The 22502-nt window shown below is 41.0% G+C and overlaps 1 protein-coding gene across 2 annotated transcripts; it reads right to left on the reverse strand.

The window, feature by feature from the left end:
* Positions 1-1748: 1748 nt before the first annotated feature.
* Positions 1749-22496, reverse strand: NUDT4 (nudix (nucleoside diphosphate linked moiety X)-type motif 4). Of its 2 annotated transcripts, none has more exons than XM_006898485.1 (5): positions 22385-22496; positions 6395-6505; positions 5057-5101; positions 3395-3479; positions 1749-2430 (listed from the first exon to the last, which is right to left on the reverse strand). In XM_006898485.1, the coding sequence occupies exons 1-5, from the start codon at positions 22481-22483 to the stop codon at positions 2228-2230; spliced, it is 543 nt and encodes a 180-aa protein (XP_006898547.1). In that variant the 5' UTR covers positions 22484-22496; the 3' UTR covers positions 1749-2227. The 2 variants fall into 2 exon arrangements, with proteins under 2 accessions (XP_006898547.1, XP_006898546.1); XM_006898484.1 differs by having other exon boundaries at positions 1813-2430; positions 3395-3482.
* Positions 22497-22502: the final 6 nt, after the last annotated feature.

Raw genomic sequence — 22502 nt, forward strand, 5'->3', positions numbered from 1 at the left:
ATGAGAAATAAATCTCCTTAGGGTCATTCCTATTAATTTGGCTGCAGGTTCCACAAGAATGAAGAACTCTTCCCATACCTCCTCATGTGAAACTGAAAAGCACAATTGTAAAGTACTTCTGCTGCACTGTGCAAACAGAAGACCTGGGCATTTTGCTAGTTGCATAGACTAAGGACAGTTGGCGAGATGGCACTGAAGAAAAAGCCTGACCCAAGTGGCACTACTTAGTCCAAATGTTTCTGACCAAAGAAATTATACAACAATATTTATAGGTTAACTTTTAAAGAGATGGATGTCATCAATACTGTACATATTTTACATGTCAAATACATAGTCTGTTTTATAAAATAAGATCATGCATTATTACCTCTAAGAATATCAGGTACAAGACCCCCACCCCCCCAGTACTTGTGACAGCATTTCAGGTGGAAGCAATCTTATATACAAAAACAATCCAGTTTCTCTGCTGTGAAAGTATAATTTAAGGAACTTTAAGAGATTGCTAAGGAAAAAACTCAGTCCATTGAAGATGGTAGAAAGTGTCAATTTGTAGAATTTAAAATGTTTCCTTTTTTAAAAAACCCAGAATACATAACTTCTGTACAAAGAAAAAAAAATATAAAAAGTCTGGGTGATCCTATTTGATCACACTACATAATTTAGAATGAAATCATGTCATTGGCTAAAAGTTATTTTCTAATTTATACTCATTCCTTTGATAGCATTAATTTGTGAACTAAAGTTTCTACTTAGTTCAGCTGCATTTATGGCACAAGATTCTCGTTTTCAAAACAGTGGCACCCATTTTCCTTAAGTGTAACAGCACTATTTTTAGCAGCAATTTTATTTTTTTTTTAAAGGTTAACAATTAGAACAGGATGGTTTAGCTATATTCTCTACTTTTATACTCACTAGTTAGAATATTTACAGAAAGTTTAAGTCTACATAGAGAACAATCCTTTTTTCTCCTCCACCCATATCTCAATCCTAAGATTTCTTTCACCTTATTCCTGACCTTGTTGGTTGGGGAAGTGTGGGAGTTTGAGAAAGGTGCTCATGTGTTTTAGATGGGACTAAGTGAGTATAAAGGCAATTCTGAGACAAAATAATCTGGGGTATATTACACTGCCCTACAAATTTAGTTATAAATAACACCTATCAATAACCTATCAAAGATGAGATAGTCCAACAGCGCCCTGACAATATTAGCCTGTAACAGCTGTACTGTAAGAAAGCCACTTTTCCCAACTGTGAGGTAATGGCCATTGTCTGGGCATTTAAGGTTTAACTCCAATCTTGTGGTTACTGGTAAACAGGGACGTTAAACTGAACAGGCATCAGTAAATTAAAAAATGGAAAATAGGGTTTAAAAGTAATTTATGTTGAGGCGAATTTGGTTCTAAATACTCTGTGCAAAGGGATTACTGATAAAGGGTCTTGGCAAACGAACATAAAATTTCATGAACACAAGTTTTCACAATGCAGTATATTTACAACCTGTGTTTAGCTACCAAGACTTCCTAAACAATCACCAACTCAACGGGGGTTGCACTCTGGTTGAAACCACTCTTGGGCTACAGGTGAAAAGCCATCAGGTGGCTAGGGACAGAATACCAGTTGTGAGACAAATGGGTAGACAATTCCTGAATGAAAAGCACAATCAAATCTTTTGTCAAAATAGTTACTAGATAATACAAAAGTTTAGGTTTACAAATTAACATTGTGATCTTGTGGAAATAAATTTTGGGATGGATATAAAATTTAATACTAATATATTTTTTTTTTACTATTCTCATCAAATAACAAATATTGAATATTTGTTAATTCTGTGAATGAGAAAGCAATTTGGGAAGTGTGGGGGAATATACCCACTAGTAAGCTGGTCTGACAAAGCACAGACTGATGCCAAATGGACAAAAATTGTGGAAAAAAAAATACTGTGGAAAAAAAACCAACCAAAATAACACATGGGTGAGGGGGCACAGTTAAGGCATCTTAAAAAGAAAGGGGGAAAAAATTCACATGGCTTTGGCTTATTAAAATATTTTACACTTTTTTTTAATATATAAAAGAAGATTTGAAAGCATCTGAAAACATGCAAATTGTATGAAAACCTTGCATGGCAAATTCAGACAGTTTGCAAGCGTCATTCAGATGTTTGCCAAGGAAAATAAAGCCTCTCTTCCCATGAGACTGCCCAGGGTGAGAAGAGGTCCCCAGGTTCTCTCTATCTTACACTGGATGGCAACCCGGAGGTCTGTGCAGCAGTTACAAACAAGGTGCTATTGTCTGGAAGGGGAGGGACTGTGGAATTTCCATTGGTTGGGGAACAACCCAGCTTTAGTTTTTCCAGATACTCTGCATGTACAGGTTTATGACACTGGAGAACTTTGATGGCATCTTCTACTTTGAACCATTCTCTCTTCCTTCCTAGAAAATAAGATGACATTCATAACCATAAAATGAATTTTTAAACCATGTGTTGCCTGTTAACAATACTCACTTATCCCCCGGAAATATTAACTGTTTTTGTTAGAAATGGCTAAGACATCTATGATCGTTTTATGCCCATAGGTAAAAAGAACCAGACAGTTAAATTATTTTCACTAGAAGGAGAATTAAACATTTTAACATCAAGAATTTAAGGAACTTAGAAAAAGGAAAAAAAAGAATGAAGGAAGAAAAGGAACTTAATTGTGTAGAACGCTAACAGGGATTCCTGGAAAAAAATAACATGTAACAAGAAAAAGGTAAGTGACATTTTAAATGAGAATAAAAAGCACTAACAAAGCCTTAGGCATCTAAGTAACTTAGGCATAATAAGTAGAGACATTGTCATTTTGAGTCTACAGCTGTGACTGTGGGTAGATAATGGTCAACAATTTAGGAAAGCAAGGCGTGCCTAAACAAAAAGGCAAGGGCTTGAACTAGTGTACTCTAATATCTTATCTAGTATCACTCAGGGCAGTCAGTAAGTGCGTTAAGTGCGCAGAGCAAACGTGCTAAGGATTTGGCAGGGAAAGGACAGAATGTGTTATGTGTATGGGTTATAAACTATAGAAGGTCCTTCAATTTGAAGAACAGACCCCTGATATATGGCTATTACACAGACTGAACTTTATTCCTAAAAATCAAAGTCCTCTAATTTTCCAATCTGAACCCGAATCATCACATAATGGCTACAACACAAAGAGACTGCTCAGTTGTGTAGTGAGGGTGGGCCATTATCGCTCAAAGTACAGGCAGGAAAATAGGAAGAATCTGTTGGGGAAGAATCTTAAAGATCATTCAAATGTGGAGACACATGCTGATATTCAAAACACATTTAACATGCAAACTGTGAAGCGGGTATGTAATATTTAAGAAAATTCCACTAACAAGGAAGGAAACTTACCTATATTAACAGAATCTTCCCAATCTTCTAATATCTCTGTGACTGTGAGAACATAAACATATGTTCTGTGCTTTCGGTCTTGGTTCTGCTTGAATATAAAAAGGAAAGCATTTTAATCTACAAGCTATGTGCATGTTTTCAAGGGGGAAAATATTAGTGTGCCTGCTATTTGGCAACACAGGCAAAAATACTACTCAAAATTACAATCCAACATAAAAGTTATTTCATACAAAACAAAATTACAATTTTAGGCTACAAGACAAGAATTGGAGCTTCCACACTACCTAATGGTGCCATTAAGTCTCAAAACTAAACTTCTAGCATTTTTTTTTTAATTCACTCTGACAAAATTTTCATACAGAAAAACTTTGGGATTTGAGTGGCATCTACACTAAAGAACTGCATTCCAGCAGTTTTATCTGCTAGGGTTAATCCTGGCAGTCTTTCCAAACTGTGGGAAAGTGTTTCCACAGGGACCACTGTGGGGTAAGTGGAACATTCCTCTTAACAAGTTTATCAAAATGAAAGGAAACCACAGTGCTGCCAGTTGAAAATAGAAGGACCAGATCACAGAGAGTTAATGATTGTTTATAAGAGCACTTATTCAACTGGTCTGAGAGGAGGTCTGAGCAGTGGTATTCTTAAAGCTTCCCTTAAGACCCGAGTGAGCTCTGGTGGTCCAGCTGGTAAGCAGTTGTGTTGCCAACCTGGTGGCTCAAAACCATCAGCTGCTCCGTGCAAAAAAAAATGGGCAGTTTCCTCCTGTGCAATTTACTGCCTCTCAAAACCCACTAAATGTCAGTTTTGAGTTGGTTCAGACTTGATGGCACACAACAACAATGAACTATGCAGAGCTCTGGTAGAAAATATCTGAGAATACGGAATTTGAACAGTGTCAAGCACCGTAGTTTGTTAATACTATTAACTGAAAAATTTTCACTATAATCTGAGACATTTTCCTTCGAAAACCTTGCAGCAAATGTGAGGCTACTTATTCCATGACTTCTCTGCCTTATGGAAAACTCTCAATATGATTCTCAGTTTTACCAGAAGATGGTGCTGTTGAACTGAGCAAGCAAGTGCTAGTCGGAAAAGAGTGACTAAGGACTTACTCCTAACGATTATTTACGTCAGAGTTAGCAACTTTACCAAGTTCTATTCAAAATCAGGAAATTTAAAAATTGCTGTAAAAAGGTTTAATTGTTTGTTCACAAGTAAACAGTTTTACTAGAAGAATCGACTTTCAGAGGCTGTAAACTACACGGGAGATACTCATTTTTCTCCCTCAAGAGTAGCTGGTGGACTTAAGCCAGGAGGGACTTTGGGACAGGCAGCTCTGCTCCTGTGAGTCCACCAGAACTCCTTAGACAATCCCTTTAAGGGATCTCAATCCTTTAGGTGATGCTAAAGGTATGTCCTCCTAAAAAAATTCTTAATAGTATACAGGGAACTTGTATTTCCTCCACTGACTTTCATACAGAAGTAATTACCACCATTATGACAGTGTATACAATTGCATACAACTAATGAATATGGCAAATTTAAGCGGCTTAACTTACCTCTCCCCTAATTTTCATCACTTTCTCATCAGCCAGATTTATCTGGATGGCTTGGAAGATACACTCTATTATCACCAAGTTGAAGATTACTTTGGTAACTTACCTCAAATATGCCCAGGAGTCTTCCTAGTTTTCCTTTGACTCCAGCCTATTGAAGAATAGCAATGTTTTACTTTTCCCCCAATAATGAATGTTTACTCCTACTATTCAGATTTTTTTTAAAAAAAAATCAAATCTAAATACAATAGGCCACTCCCACATGAAACCATTTTCTTGCTGCTTTAAAGATTTTTAGCTGCACTAAGATTCCGCCGTGTGGTTTGCATAAAACATGGCTTAATCTTTTCCACATGTAACTTCTCATTGATTAGACTTAACATTCATTTTGTGAGAAAAGACCAAGGACTAAAAAGAACAATGTTCTATCAATTTGGGACAAAATTCACACATAGAAAGACCTTTACCATGAATAAATAATCTCTTCCTCCTTGTTAAAGAAAGGCTTGTCTTTCTCTGTTCTTCTCCCATGATGCAGGAGACTCAAGGCTACTACAAAGTCCTCATTACTCATACCTAGTTCTGCAGTAGCTGCACTGGAACCTCAGTCTGCTCAAATCCACACTACAGACTAAAAGATACTATATGCCACTGCCTCTAGTCAGTGTTCTTTCTGCAGGAGGTCACTCCAAGAGCCTTTGAAACCTTTCCTAGTGTATGCTATGGTCTAATCTGAGAGTTTCAGAATCACTTCCCACTTAAGCCATAACCACTATTCAACAATCACTGCTGGTACTTAATGTAGGGTATGTGCAAAAAAAAAAAAAAAAGCTGCTTTTTTAATCTATTGCTTACCAACTGCAAAGCAAGCAGGTAAAATGTCTTTGTGCATGCCATATTTTAAGGACAAAAGTGGTAAAATAAGAGCAACATGCTTCTTATTCACTTATTGTTAGGTGCTGTTAAACTGACCCAGATAAAGAGACTCCATGTACACCACATGGAAACCGCCTGATCCTGCGCCATCCTCCTCCCTCCACTGTGCTGAAAGCCCACTGTCCAGTCACCGTGCTTGTCCATCATGCGGACGGTCTTGAGTAACAATGAAGCATGAACTAAGATTTGTGTTTCTGAGCATTCTTGCACAGTATACACTAATCCTGCTCTTGGGGTGAGGTCATTATGCTCTTCAATTCCAGGGGCCTTCTATAGTTACCAGGCAGAAAAATCTGTTCACGAACATGTTAACTGTAGTCAAAAGCTTAAAAATGTTGCATAAGACACAACAAAAGCACTAGATAGTCTGTCCGTTTATTTTCTTGCTGTAACCACCATGTAACACAACAGAATGTCTAGCTTGCAAACATCAAGCAGAAGACTGTCCTATAAAATCCCAAACCATCTTCGTGTGTGTGAAGAACAAACAACCTACTATTGGCCTCACCTCTTCATAAACCTCCCTCACGGCGGCGCCTCCAGGCTCCTCCCCGGGTTCCATTCCGCCTCCGGGGACAATCCACTGGTCAGGGTACCGACTGCTACTCACCAGCAGCACCTGTAAGGAGACCCTGATTACGACCTTCCGTCTGCTGGTGGCCGCTCAACCAGGCCACACCGCGCAGCTTCAGGAAGGGTATGCATTCGGGGAAGGTGTACATTCACTGGAGAAATAGCTGGTGTGTTGTTCTGGGTTTGTGGGGTTTTTTTGTGTGGGTTTTTTCTTTTTTGTTTTGTTTGTTTTTTTAATTTAGTTAAAATTATTAGGGCCAAACATGAAAGAAAACAAGTATCAGTTTTGGCCAGCACTGTTTTTCTGCAATTTGAATTCAATAATAGTATGATCATTACAAAATCCTTGTATATTTAATGAACTCTTAAAAATTACCAGATAAAGGGAGCTCTGATGGCCTAGTGGCAAGCTGTACTGTAACCCCAGAGGTACTCGGTTTGAATCTACCAGATGCTCTGCTGGAGAAGAGACAATCTCCTCCTGTACCAGTTACAATTTTGTAAAATTCTAATTATTAGATACTGAAAGTGGAGCCTTATTTTACTACCCTCAGAAGAGTTGCATGCACTGACATCTGTGGTCACGCTGTTATTATATCACTTGCTGTCCAGTCAGAACCAACTCATACTGATCCTCAGCGGACTTTAAATCACATGCCCCATCTTTTACTTGTGGAGCTACTGTGGATTTGAACTGTCTGCCTTTGGACTGGCAGTGCAACACCTTACCCACTAGACCCCAAAGTTCCCTGTGGTCATTTTACTTATACTTAAGTTACTCTCATCTATAAAGTGGTAAGAACACGTAGGAGATAGCAGATGCTGTTGTATAAAGGGTAATGAAACCTATGCAAAACTAATTCTTGGTAAGGAGAGCACTTATAAGGGGTGCTTTCACATTCTAAACCTGTATAAATAGCAGGAGTCACTCCATTTCCCTCTAGCGTCACTGATTTATGATCGTGAACAAGGGCCAACAAGCTGTGATCCCAAATTTTTGTATAGCTTGCATAACAAGACTGATTTTTACCTTTCTCAATGTTAAAGAATTCACATTTCACTGCCTTTAAGTGACACTGTACTGAACAGAGTCACAGTCATTGACCTCTGAGTAGCTGTGACTGAGATGATCAGACCTCAGACCACAAGTCCAAATTATTTATCTGACTTTTTAAAGGAAAATTCTGTGGCCCCGTAATCTAAAAGAAACTGCCAAGTTCAATGTGCCAGACTTTTAAAACAAAAAATGTTAAGTTTTACAAAAAGCAAATGCCAACAAAACTGTATCACAGATGAAAAGTTTTAGATATCAACTAACCTCTTTGAATAGATGTTACATATCTTAAAAATGAAAATTTCTGGGCTATGTTAGGTTGATATTTGTCAAATTAGACATCAAGTTCTAATAAATAACTCATGTTTATAAAGGTAAAAAAGTACCTTAACAAACTCCTGTTAAAAGCAAAATCACCTTAGTCTACCACCTTCAAGTAAACTTAAGCAATTGTTAGCAGAAAACATGCCAAGTTGAGAGCATGGCGTCAGTCCTCTGACGCCCTCTGACGGTTCTACCTGCCCAGCCCCTGCTCCTCTGCCAGCAAAGAGAGGCCCTGACAGGTTCACTGCCAGCACAGGCTCCCCCTCCTGAGTCAGCTGCCAGAAACTCAACCTTCCCCTACTAGAAAGTTCCAGGCTGAAAGTTCAGCAATTCTCACCTTTCCCCATAAAATTCTGAGTTAAAACGGAAGAGAATTATACTACACCAGCTGCAATCAACTCAGTTCCAACTCATGGCAAACCTCACGTGTGTCAAAATAGGGCTGTGCTCAAATGGACAACTTTTATAAGTAGATCCCCAAGTTTTATTCCACGTTGCCTCTGGGTAGACGTGAGCCTCCAAGCTTTGGTTGGCAGCTGAGTGCATCACTTATCTGCACCACCCAGAGACTCCGAGGGAACCTCTACCCAGACATATGTTGTTTTACAGCTGAGTCCAGTGCGTTTCCAGAGGCAGGAAATCACGTAGGAAAAGCAGCACACCTTTCTCCAGGGGAGCAGCCTCTGGGTTAGCAGTGCAACTCCTCACCACTACCCTGGCTCAATCTGATGGAGAAGCAGCACATTTTTGTGATCCTCAGAGCAGTGATCGATATTCCTCTCACTTTTACCTGGACAAGGCTCTTGTGCTTCCATTACCATGATATTTAACTCCTTATCAAAACACTGATAAGACAATGGGAAAGTCCAAGGAATGTACTCTACAAAGTTGACAAAACCACAGCTAACTAAGACTGATGGCCATCTGAGACCCTGCCATGTGTTACGGTAAGAGCGTTTCAGATTTGGAGGCTTCTAAAGAATTAGCAGAAAAGACACAAGTTTGAACTTGAAGCTGTTTTGAAGATTATAACCATTGTGTATTCCATTCCTTGATATACAAAATGATGGACTGATGGTCTTTCAGGGCCCCTTATTGTAAAAACCGAGTATCTGCACAGGATTATGGAATGTTAATTGTTGTAAACCATCCTGTCAGAACTGACCCATAGCTGACCCTCGAACAGGTTTTCAGAGGCAGTTAATCACACAAGAGATTGCCCATCCTTCTCCTACAGAGCAGCTGGTGAACTTGAACTATGTGCCTTTGGGACTGTGGCAATGCTTCTGATGACTAGGCCTCCTCATCCTTGGAAACCCTATGGGGCAGATCTACTTTGCCCTTCAGGGTTATTGTATTAGAATCGACTCATCAACAATGGCTATTAATTCCCCTGTGGCCACTGTAAACCCAAGTATCTTAGATCCTAACAACACTCAATTTGGCCTTAATCAGTTCAATTCTCCCTACCAAAGAGTTGCATCAGTTTACAAAGAATTAGGCTTGTTCCAAAATTATGCCAACTTGTTTTATAATTACTGAGACTTAATGGATGAAATGAGGGCAGAACAGAGTGTGATTAACCTGAAAGCTCTGTAAAGATTCAAGAAAGGGGGCAGGGAGTTTATGGAAAAACTGCTCTCAAGTCACCATTTCTACCCAAATAATGCATGGCAAGAAAGTTTTGTATACTGTACAACACCCATGAATTATTTTTGCAGACAAACTATATCAATATTTCTAACTTGTTGATGATTCCAATTTTTTTTTACCCATTCAACAGATTTAATACCAAGTCTTTGTCTTGGTGCCTTTTGAGATTGGGTTTGGTTTGCATCCTCGTTTCTAAAGCAGCGCTTGCTCTCCAGGCAGGATTCCTTTCTTACTGGGCAAAACTACTTTCTCCAACACAGGAAATCACTTTTGTTCATCTGACACAGCCCTCACCGAGGTGGCCAACCTCAGCTTAGTAAGTGCACAGATCAGAACACTCAGGGTGGAGATACCATGGGAGGGCAAGGCCAATGTGCTGCAGCCCCACACGTTCTACTCAGCTGCCAGCACTCACTTTGAGAATGCTGGACTATCTGGGGCGGGCACACAGGGACCCATATTCCTTGCTTGGATGAGATGAGTCTAACTGGTTACTCAAGAGCCCCTGTTCCTTGCACTACTATCCTGCTGCCAGAATGAGGTGGGCATTACAGCACCTGCACACACGGGACTCTGCTGTTGAGCAGAGCTGCTGCCCAGGGAGCGTCCAAGGCTGAAATCTTTATCAAAGCAGACTGCCATCACATTCTTCCACAGAGCAGCTGGTGGGTTTGAGCCACTAACCTTTTTAGTTAGCAGCTGAGCAAGCGCACAACTAATCTGTCTCTGTGCTCCTCCTAATAAGAATGGACATAGACAAGGGAGCCCTGGTGGTCTAGTGGCAAGAAGCTGTACTGCAAATCTAGAGGTATTCAGTTTGAATCTGACAGATACTCTGCTGGAGAAGGAGGGAGGGACAATCTCCTCCTGTACCAATCAGATCCGATTTGACGGTATACAAACACACACACACACACACACACACACACACACAATTAGAAAAACAGAATTGATATGTACAGATTTTTCCACAATACAATAATTTATCATGCAAAAGGATTCATATGAATAATTAATAATATGTAGTATCGGAGTGATTGGCCTCTAAACTATTGCTTTAAAAAGGAGACTTGCTAATATTCTCCGTCGAGGGTGTAGACCTGTAACCTAGAATGTTTCATTACTACACACTCATTTCCTCCTATCAACTGACAAACCTGCAAATGGAATTGAGCTTATACACGCTGTTCACCTCTGCCAATAATCACACAGCTTGTCCTGAATCCTGCTCATTCTGGACTTTCTGGGGCTCTAGGGCTGCATTATATAATGCAGCAGCACAGAATCACGTGGCTAAAGTTACGATTAAGGAAAAGGAAGGATTATGTTCCTTAGTCTACCAGTCCACATTTCAAGTACTCAGCAGCTACAAGTGGCTACATACGGGTTAACACTGACCCAGAACATTTAGAACACACACATCCTGTTCAGACAGGTCAAACAGTTAACTGGCTCATCACTAACACTCTTTCAAAAGGAAAAGCAGAAAAAAAAACAAAAGCAGGTTAGTAGGAGAGAAGTATCCTGTGTACGACACTCTAATTAAATCCACTCTTTGTATCTTGAGCTCTACACGTGTAGAGAACAGTCTTAACAACTGCCAAAGTTAAAATAGTAATTTAACTTTTTTTTCTTCAGTTTACCGCCAAGCTTAAAGAGAGACAGGCAATTTAGAGATAGAAGTTGGTGAATTCTGTTCTGTATTTACAAATCGTGTAATCTTGAATAAAGAACTGTATAAGATGGAAAAATAATTTTAAGTTTTAGGCCTTTCCCACAAAAGCATACATTGTGATATTTTGAAGACGGGATGGAAAAATAGATAAAAATCAAACACGCTTATTTGTGCTGAAAATAGCAAGAAAATATATGCCATTAGTACTGTTACGTGCAGTCACCAAACTGACTTCCACTCCCAATAAAGCTCTATGAAGAAGAGATGGAAACCTTGTCCAGCCTCACACTGGCCATCCTCAAGACTTAGGCAATGCTCACACCCACGACACGAATCCATCCTATTGAGGGTCTGCCTTGCTTTCTCTTTTCTCCACCTTTCCCAACACGCTTTTTCCAAAGCCTGACCCTTCTGGAGAACATACTCAAAGCGGGTTAAGATGAGGTTTCACATTTGTGTCTTCTAGGTTGCAACACCCCCATGATACATCTTCAAGGATATGAACATGGACGGCCAAGCACAATCAATAAGAGTGCATCTAAATTCCAAAATCAATCTCCATAATAGTCTATGTGTTTCCTACTGCCAAAGGGGCCCTTTAGAGTAGTGAGAGAAGATCTTCACCCTGAAACCCACAGCGTCCCTTTTCAGCAGGAAGTAGCTAAGAGAATACGCCATCCCCTTTTCCTTATGACTCAGGGTGAAGTCTCTCTCAGGGAGGAGTGATAGGGAATGGCAAAGGACACACTGACAAAGAAGATTAATCAGAACTGGCTTTGACAAGCACTGTGGCATTTGGACAAGAACAAACTGGGAGGAGGGTAGAGAGAATAGTGCAACAATGAATGAATGGAAACCCAAAATCTCTGTAAATGTTTATGAAAATTAATAAAATATAGAAAAAAAAAAAAAGATGAGGTTTCACCAGGCGTGCCTCTAAGGAGTACCCTTGAATTCACTTCCTCCAGGACAGACCGGGATGTTCTTTTGGCAGTCCATAGGATATTCAATATTCTTCACCAACACAATAATTCAAAGGCATCATCAATTCTCCTCTGGCCTCCTTTACTCATTGTCCAACTTTTTACATCCATATACAACTGAAAACACCGTCAGGTGTGCCTTACTAGCGATGTAAATACGTACAGATGGTAACCCACTGCTTCACAGTAGATTCTGACTCAGCAGCCCTGTAGGACTGAGCAGAACTGCCCCGCAGGGTTCCCAAGGCCTCAACCTCTAAGCAGTCAACCTTTTAGTTAGAAGCTGGGCACTTAACCACAGCTCCTCCTAAGACTGCCTGGTGCACAAGAAAAAAGATGGAGGCACACAAACTCTCCTAAGGCTAGACCAATACAGTTCACGAAAAGCTGGGATCACATGGAGGATTCTAAGTGGGCAGACAAGAGAAACCATAGCACGAGGTCAAGATCAAGTCACAGGAATCTGGAAATATTTCCTAAACAAACGCAACTACACCCACTGCCATCAAGTCAGTTCTGTTGCAGAGGAGCCCTCAATGGGCTTCCAAGGCTCTAGGTCCTGAGTGGAGGAGACTGCGCATCTTTCTCTGGGGAGCTGGGAGTGGCTGAGCGCTGCTAACCACTTCTCTGCGACCTTATACAGTGAACACTGTACCACAAGGACTTCTGCTTTTTAAGCACCTACATATTCCTACACACTCACAAGTCTGCTCTATTGTTAAAAGAATCACACAAAATTACACTGGCAACAGCATTTTTTTTGTCCTCACAAAATGTGAATTTTCAGTATCTTAACATATGACCATTCCTCTTTCCAGAAAAGCACTTCAAGCTGAAAAGCCTTAGGGTTATAAAAGGCTAAAAGGTGAGGATGAGGGGGTAGCGTGTTGTACAACATCACTCCAGACCCATGAAGAGACAGTATAACAATTACCCTCCAGATTAAAAAGAAATAAATAAAAACAAATCAAGTTACACTTTCAGCTGTCCTTGTTAATGGAAAGGCTGGCAATCTAAACTAACCCAGCTGTTCTAGACAAGAATGATTTTCTGAGTCAAACACTGACACTGCAAAAATATATATGGGTCCCCCCCCCACCCCCAGCCAAGTGAAAGATTTGACAAAATTATAGTTTCCTCTGTATTTCCGAGCTTTACATGCATGGATAGAAAATATTCAAGAAAAACAAATGAACACTTAAAAAGGAATTAGGCTATGAAGTGTTATGACAAAGCAAAGCACTTCATATTGTATTAAGTATTCTAAGTAATCTAGAGATTTAAAGTATGCAAAAGGATGTGCACAGGTTATGTTCAAATGTCTCTATAAAGGATTTGAGCACCTGCTGATAGTGGTATCCATGGGAGAGGGGTTACCTTGGAACTAATCCCCCTGGACACCATGGATGGATGCTCATGCTCTCGTTCTCGGCTTCATTCTCTCTGCTTTACCAAAAGTCTGGGCCAAAGTGAAATGATCGTTTACATTAGCTGAAATCTTAACTCAAGGCTCTGCACCAAGCATTGTAAGGGTTTTCTGATTGTGTGTGTGTGTGTGTGTGTGTTGGCCCCCCCCAGCCGCCCGTCACTTGGTCCAATAACAGCAAGCATACCACTTGTCTTTTCTGCTGTTGAATCTGCAGTGTATAATAGGCAGTTAGCTGCTCCTGAACCCTTCTATCCCTACAAACCCTGGAAGAACGTGTGTGCTGTGATCCTTAGTAACTCTACAGTCAAGAAAGGAGAAACTGTCCAATCCTGTGCCATCATCACAATTGCTGTTGTACTTGAGCCCACTGCTGCAGTCTCTGTCAATCTGTCTCACTGAAGGTCTTAAAAACTCAAACCCACTGCGTTCAAGACTCTGGCTCTGAGTGACCCTGCACTGGGTTTCTGCCCCTGTGCACTGGGTTTCTGCGCTGGAAAGCACAAGATGAAGAGACTTCCCATCCTTCTGATGAGGAGCTGCTGGTAGATGCAACCAAAGCGGTACAACTCGCTATAGACTCTGTGAGGGCTATGAGAGTCACACAGCCATCTAAATATTTCTATAGGGAGTTCCGGTGGCCTAGTGGGTAGAGAGTTGTACTGCCAACCCAAAGGCAAGTGGTTCGAATCTACCAGCTGCTCAGAGGGGAAAAAAAACCAAACCCAGCAATCTCCCTTTGGGCACAGCTCCTTGTAGACTAAGCCACCAGAGCTCACTGATGTGTTAGAGGATCAATGTGTTTAGATTTATGGAGTTCTGGAAGCATACAAAACCCACTGGAGAGTCAGCTAATAGTTGGTTCCTACTTGAAGGCAATGAGTGAATCTGAACAGTTAGATTTAAGTGAAAGTAAAAGTACTAGAAAATGAAGCTAGAGTTTAAAAGTATTTCACACAGTCCTTGGTTTATGAATGTGTCCCATTCCTAAATTTTTGTCTTTGCATTTCATTTCTTTTGAAGTCAAACAGTTAAGCATGATTTGTATTTAACATCTTAGTATACATTATATACTGTACCTTTCTATGCTCATTAACATTAAACACTTTCAGGTACATTAAAACATCTTTAACAAATACAGTAAGAATGTTTTGATGCCCCTCACAACGTAGCACCTGGTATTCTAGGCCATTGTATGTAACTTGAATTTTTAATATACTAGGCTTTCCAGGGGTTGGTTTGCAACTTTGTGCTACATGTCCCTGTGGAATGGCTGTACTAAAAATAGATTACTGAAGTAGCAGACAGGTTTTAAAAGCTCTTTCAGTAAATAATACAATAACAGCAGCCAAATCTATATATGGTCACCCTTAAGTCTGAAGTTCCTTTACAATGGCTTTTCTGAGTATGTTTTTGTATTAGATTAAAAAAAAATTTTTATTATTACTAATTTTAATGAAAATTGATGGAAACTTTGGATTTCCATTCCTTCATTATTGTACTTTTCTCCCTGCCCACCCTCCCCCTCCCCAGTACACTATCCTCTTGGAAAAGTAAAAGAAAAATTCTTTCACTATTTTAAAATCCCTCCCTGCCAAGTCCACTCCACTATGCAGCCTTCATTCTAGACTCCTGTCATGACAATAATACCTAATCACATATCCCTTTTCCCTCATCTGTTTCAATGCAGTATACATTATTTATCCCATCTTTCTCAGTCTCCCCAAACCCTGATGTCAGTCCTGTTTTACAACAGTGGCACCATGCAGTATTTGTCCTTTTGTGACTGAGATATTGTTTTTGTACTAGATCTTATGTATTCATCAAGAGGACAATCTGTCACATGAAGGACAAGATGATCAAGATAAAATTAGATACAGAGCCTTTGCGATAAGCTAGGACTAAGACCAAAGAAGAAATTCATGAAAAGGAAGTCACTCATCACACCAGGTAGCAGAATCAGCCTGAACTGCACTCAAAACCCCAAAGCCAAGAGTGGTGGAGTGGACACATTCATTCTCACCAGACTCAACCAGACCACTGTAGGTACAATTCCTCCTCCTAAGACTGTGACACTATACCTCCTTCCATCAGACAACTATCCCAATAAAACATCTGGCATTGATGAAAAGGGACTTCTCATGCTTTCCTCTAGACATAAAATTAATGTTTTAAGTATTTGCAAGAGATGCATTTTATACCTTTAAAGAGCAACACACAGCAGCTGCCAACTGCCACACTGTGCTGAATCAATCTTGCTGGATAACAGCTTGTGGGAACTGGGAACAATCTACAGTATAGATTCCACTCTGGTTTTAGCCACTGAGTTCTTGTTAATAGGATGTAAACATGTTAATGGAGGGGGGACATGCTGTTCGAAGTTCTAAGGAATGGAGTTATATCTCCAAGGGTGGAGGTAAACGGGATCGTTAAGCAAAACCTCCTAACCAGCCATTTGTGTTTGTTTTCTCCCTTTAAATGGCTATTGGTCATGAGCTACTTCTGGGAACAACGAGTTTTCCATTTCCATTTTAGAAAAGGCAGCAAATCTATTCAGAAAAACCATCAAGTGATTAAACAAATCCACGAATATTTAGAGGCTCTATCGGTTCGTGTTCATTTTAGCTTGCACCTTCTTCATAGTATCTTGGAACTAGGGTATCAAGAATGGTGTAAATTACTTGTTAAGCTACCTTTATTACAGTTAGCCAATATCTAAGCTAGGAAAATTTATTAGGAATAAACAGGTTACACACACAGGACCTTTCAAAAGGTTATGATATATACTTATTAGCTATTAGTGTAACTGTTAAGTAGACTGTTGTCAGGATCTGCCATCAAGTCAGAACTGATCACAGCTGAACCTCCAGCAGTTTTTCAAAGGCTGTAAATGGCAAAGAAAGTGACTGCCCATCTTTCTCCCACAGAGCAGCTGGTGGATTTGAACTACATACCTTTGGGTCGGCAGTGCAACTCCTTAATTACTAGACCACCAGAACTCCCTGTAGACATATTAGCACTTTTAACAATAAGAAAAACAATTGTTACGTGCCATCGAGCTGGAACTTAGTCATTTATAGCTCATCTTCCAATGTGTTTTCAGAGGCTGTAAAATGGCACAGGAGATAGCCCATCTTTCTCCCAGTGTATCCGAACTGCCAGCCTTTGGGTTGGCAGTGCAACTCTTTACCCACCAGGCCATCAGATTATATATAATTTAAAAAATCATAATAAAGCAAATTAGCACTATTATTTGAAACTACAAAGGCATAGGAGAATCAGAAACAAGTTCATTCTGCTATAAAGTATTTAACACAGAAATGATTCTATGAGGTTGGTAGATAGAAACATGTCAACAAATGTAAAAATGGGATGATGATGACTTTGTCCTCAGCATGCTTACATTTTGATGAGAGAGTAAGCCTTCTCAAAAATAAGAGTCCTGACAACATATCAAGATTAAGGGGCAGTAATACAAGCCAATTCTACTTTCAGAAGAGTCTGCCCTTAAAGGAAGTGGCTGCTTTAGGAGCCTAAGAAGCCATCCACTTTCTAAAAATTAAAGCATCTGGGAAATGAAGATGTAGATGACAAGAATTTCCTGCATTTAAAAAAGGGCCACCTTTGGATAGTGCATAATTTTGAAGAAAGTGGTCTTGAAAAGCAATTATTTTTTTTTCATATAAAATGCACCCACATAAAGAAGCACATGCACAACCCACGCAATAAACTAACACTCAAAACGGTTGCACTGCAAGAGTACATATTATTTGCATAAGAGCAGCTACTTTCTACGGAAGAATGGACCCTATGTTATAATACTGAGAAGGGCCAATTTAATTGCACTAGTATTTCTGCAGGAGAAAGACGGACAAACACCTGTGTGACTGACATCTCTGAAAAGCTCTGAAGAGTCCCTCATGAGTCAGTTCTGCAATGACACGAGTTCTAGTATTTCTCATTCAGATGGCTATTATCAGAATTCTGGTTTTAAGACTCTACTCCCTCAGATGTTAGGCTGCTAACCTAAAGGTGGTGTGTCTCTGACGGTTCGAATCCACCAGCAGCTCAGAGGCATAAAGATGGCCATACTCCTGCTACGCAGTTTACAGCCTCTCAAAATCCACAGGAGGGTAAGCTATGAGTTGGTTCTAACTTGAAGGCAATGAGTGAACGTCTAAGTACATTACTGTGCAGAGCACTGGAGTTTTAAGCACCATCTAATTCCCTATTACAGTAAACCATCTGGAGAAGATGGAGTTCATGGCTTAAGAAATCTAGAAGCTAATTAGAGCAATACACCACCCAGAATCAAGCTGCTTCTATTTCTCCACTGAGCAGCCTTTTCCATTTTGCTGCCAGATAACGCTCAAGCTTGAACACACTGAAAATCTAAAATATCTTTATTCTCGAACTAAGCATTCTTTTCTTGTCTATTAATACCATATATTTAAGATATTGCTTTTCAGTTTGTTCTGCACGATTCTAAGTTGTAGTCCAACCAGATGACAATTTACCACCAGAAATTCCAAGTGACTTTTCCTTGTTGTTACCCCTGAGTTTCTTGTGACTCATAGTGACCTTAGCTGTGCTTTATTTAAAAAGGTTCCATTCCTCCTTCCTCTTACTGAAACCCCGGAATACTTGAGAATTGTACCTTTATATTTTGTTTCCCTTTGTATAATTAGTCCAGCCAAAACCAAAACCAACTACAGTAAACTCAGTCTCTGAGTTGATTCCATTGCATCTGACTCTGGCTCCGGGTTTCCAAGGCTGTAAATCTCATCTCGACAGGAGAATGAATGCCCATCTTTCTCCTATCGAGTGGCTAGTGAATTCAAACTACTGGCCTTTCAGTTAGCAGTCCCATTCTTACAGGCTGACAATTTTCATTATGACTTCCTTGGTGATCTGCTGCTAACCTTAAGGTTGACAGTCTGAACTTACTCAAGGGCTCTGCAGAAGAGGAGCTCGGTGAACTGCTTCTGTGAAGATTACAGCCAGAGAAAAACCCTGCGGAGGATTCTACGCGGCCACGGGGTTTCAGTGAAGTGGAAGTGACCTGGTAACTGTCACATAACTCACGTATATCCAGGGCTACCTGGTCTGGGCTCCCTGTTTGCAGACACTGCCCTACTCACTATAGGAGCACATGACTGCTACCTGCTCTGGGACACAATTATTATGGGCCTATCTGAAAGGCCAACTGTGAAACCATAGAAGGTTCTTCACAGAACTAACTTCAGAACTTCCTTTATTCATCAGCACAGCCAGGTTCCAAAGGCCAAGCCGTTATGTGAAAATCAGCATTATGCAAAAATGGAAGATGACCACATCATTACGTAACTGCAAAAATTACATCATTACATACACAACTGCCAAACGACTCGAAATCATGTTCCAGCCAAACGGACATATAACCATCACAGCGTTACTCTTATTTAGCGCTTCAAAGCTCATTACTGCCAAACATATATTATTAATGAACAAAATAGTTGGAGATTAACTACAGGTGTATACAAAAAAGCCATGTACTCAAATGAACCTACAGTTCTGAAACAATGGACCTAGGCTCAAATGACCTGCCTGCTTCTGAGGCCTTGTTGGTATAGTTGAAACAGACTTGGCTGACACTCCAGCAGGCATGGGCATAGACTGTTCATCTTTGTTCTCCCTCCGAGCATTTGGTGGATTCAAACTATGAGTCTTTGGGTTGGCAGCATAAATGCATACCACCAGGGACCCGAGCACAAGTAACCTCTACTGTTCCATTTCTTCCTATACAAGTAGTACCACCTAATACAGCAAAGATCAAAACGGAAGCCTATATAAGGCCCTCTCTACTCCATCAAAAGATGTTATCGGCTGTTAGACCCACAGCCTTTCACTGGAGCTTACTATGATCTCCCCTCATACAGGGAGGCATGTCTGGAGTATTGCAGAGTTCTTAGGGGCCAAAGAACAACTACCTGTTTATGTTATACTCTATATAAATAATTAAAAAATTTTATTTAAAAAAATAAAACATGCACTTTAATCTCTCAATCAGGGTCTAGGTGTTCTTAACCAGTAGAAACACTTCTCACCTACTGGTTGGACTGGTGGCAGGTCCTAGCTGGATTCACAGCCTATGTTTGGAAGGTGAGTAATGCAACTTCAACAGAATGGAAACAAATTCTTAGCAAAACACTAAGCTAACTCATAAGAGTATATTCTGTTACTGTCCTGTAAACACAGGAGCAGCTCATTTACCTGTTTTCACCACAGAAAAAGAGGATTCTCAAAAGCTAACCCAGAGTTAAGGCCTTACTTTTATCTAACAGCACAATCTTTTAACCTGACTGGAGACCAGGAATCTGGTATGTCCTAGAGTAGTAACATTGTTCAAGAACAAAGAGAACGCATTTCTCTGCTCAAGGCAATTACTGAAGCTTTCCTTAGACTTTGCTTTTACCATCTGCATAACACAGATCATTTGAATTTCCTTTTCTCCCCCACTGTTCTCCCTGGGGACTTTTGCTTTTTTGAAGCCTGAATTCCAAGTTTAAGTTATGGTGATACTTCAAAAATCCACCACTTAAGAGAAAAGCTCCCCAAGCTTGGCCTCACATTTCCCCCCTCCCCCGCCAAAAAAAAAAAAATCTCACTCAACAAATAGTGAGTGCCCAATTGACCAAATGATATGGGCTGGGCCTGAGCCCAGTTAGAAGACATCTAACTGGGTTGTCAATCTCAGATCTCTCCCTAACTACTCTTTGTGTCATCTGGGCACAATAAGTAAAATCCTCAGAATCTGCCTCTCACTCCGAGAGTGAGAGTAACCAGCAATAATACCTCAGAGTGTGGTAAAGATTAAATGTACCAAAACACAAAGGTATTCCAACAATGGAGCCCACCCTATGCACTCCACAAAGAGTATGATTATACCTGGTGAAGGTGGATAAGATGCTTGGTCTTAAAATGTGCAGAATTTAAGCATGCCCCATCATGATCTTTCACAGAGGCCTTTTAATTTTTTTAACTGAAGGCCCTTATTGCTTGTTGACCTTGTTAGCTTATAAATATTCTGCGTTTCCCCCTCTTCTAGATTCTGGCTCCCCCAATGTCACAGACTAAGTTTCTATGGAAAACTCACTTTTTCAGAATTAGCTTCAACACTTAAAAGACTCAAAGAGCATTGGCCAGCACCAGTGGGGGTTTGGTTTCTCTCCAAAACACAAAGGACTTGATTTGTCAGCCCAGCGTGCCCCAAAAGCTGTGAATCACACAGTCTATCATATTAAAAACTTGAGGTACATAGAATAGTTTTAATAACTGTTTTTGTAATGTGCATCAGAATATTATTACTTCATTAGTATGTTAAGAGTGGTTTTTGCATTCCTTTCAATGGTTTTTGTGTACAGAAATGTATACTATAGACTACATACTCAAGACAGCTGACTGACCAATACCTGTTATGTACAAATTACTATTAGAACAAAAATTGTATTCCTGGAGTCGCCTCTATCTCAAGGGCAATGAAACCACTTTAGTGTACACCATGTCTACCCCACCTCCAGAACTACAAGGGCTAGCAATAAGGAAGCCATTAAACTCCCATCTCCAGCTTCAGTCTGGCATTTTATTGGATACACTCATTTATGGAAGCTGAGCCTAGAATGTTAATTTCTCCAGGCCAATCAGTGTCAGATTACCCAATAAGCAAGGTAAAGGTTTACCTGGTTTACTAATCTGCAGTGAACAATCTCACTTCCCTCCCTCCCACCTCCCCCCACAAAGATTCTGCTTTGAGGTTTACAGCTGGCCTGTCTCTCTCCCAACCCCACCGCACCATCTTACAGAACCAAAGCCTCTCTTAAAATTGACAATGGATGATGAGACAGTATGTACTACAGATTAGTAAAGAAACTCAAGTAAACCCGTGTGTTTCCCTTGCTTACGGGGGACCCCGGGTCTGATCATTTTAGGAGTGGCAATGTTACACTGAGCGCTATGACAAGCAAACTGAATCCAAACCCGTGAGCCATTACATGCATATGGAAATAAGCAGGACAACCCCCCACAGGTAAATTACAGAAGCTGAAGGAGATCTGCTTCCTCTCGCACAGACAGCTCCTTTCCAGCGGTCACGCCAACCGGCCAAGTAAGGAAGCTCGAGAAACCACTGAAAAGGGCAACTTAACCCAGCTTGAGCTCATCTTCAGGCTTTTCGTGGTGCTGGTAGTCATTTAACACTAGCTAGCGCTCTACAGTTAGAAAACCTGAAAACGAGGGGGCCGTTTTCTTATTAAGGGTAATTGTATCAAGTGCTAGCAAGCTCCAGGGTCCAAGCCAGGGCCAAAACTAGTCCGAGCGGGTTTTCTTCTTAAAGCATGTGTCTCCCTCTTTATATATAAACATACACAAACATCTATATATACCCCCTCCTCCAGGATTTGATCCACACCCGCCAACTGCTGTCGCCAGGGAGGCGAAGAGAGGCCGACGGGCTAGGGCTCCACGCCTTCCCCGCAGCCGGGCGAAGGCTGGACATGGAGCCGGCTTTTCCCCCAGCCCGCCGGGGAGATGGTGCCTTCCGCTAGGTGCAGCCCGGGACCTGTCCCCGGAACCGCTGCGGCCTCCCGCCTGCCCGTCCGGCGCCCAGATGCAGAAGGCAGGGCTGGGCGAGCCCCTTTGTCTCCCTGGCATCCACCAAGAGAGAGAAAGGAAGGAAGGAGGGCGGGTGGGTGGGTGGAGGAAGGGAGGCTAATCCCTCCTCGCTCCGAGCCAGACGCGGGGTCGGCGCCCCGGGTGCGCGCCGGCCGCCTCACCTCGTCCTCCTGCTCGCTCCGGAAGCACAGGCACGCCGCCCGCTTCTTGAAGCCCTCCCGGTCATATGTCCGCTTCTGGTTCGGCTTGAACTTCATCATAGAGGCGGGCTCCTGCTGC

This window comes from Elephantulus edwardii, unplaced genomic scaffold (assembly GCF_000299155.1).
Source record: "Elephantulus edwardii isolate Elephantulus edwardi_28Jun2011 unplaced genomic scaffold, EleEdw1.0 scaffold00231, whole genome shotgun sequence".
Lineage (NCBI taxonomy): Eukaryota > Metazoa > Chordata > Mammalia > Macroscelidea > Macroscelididae > Elephantulus > Elephantulus edwardii.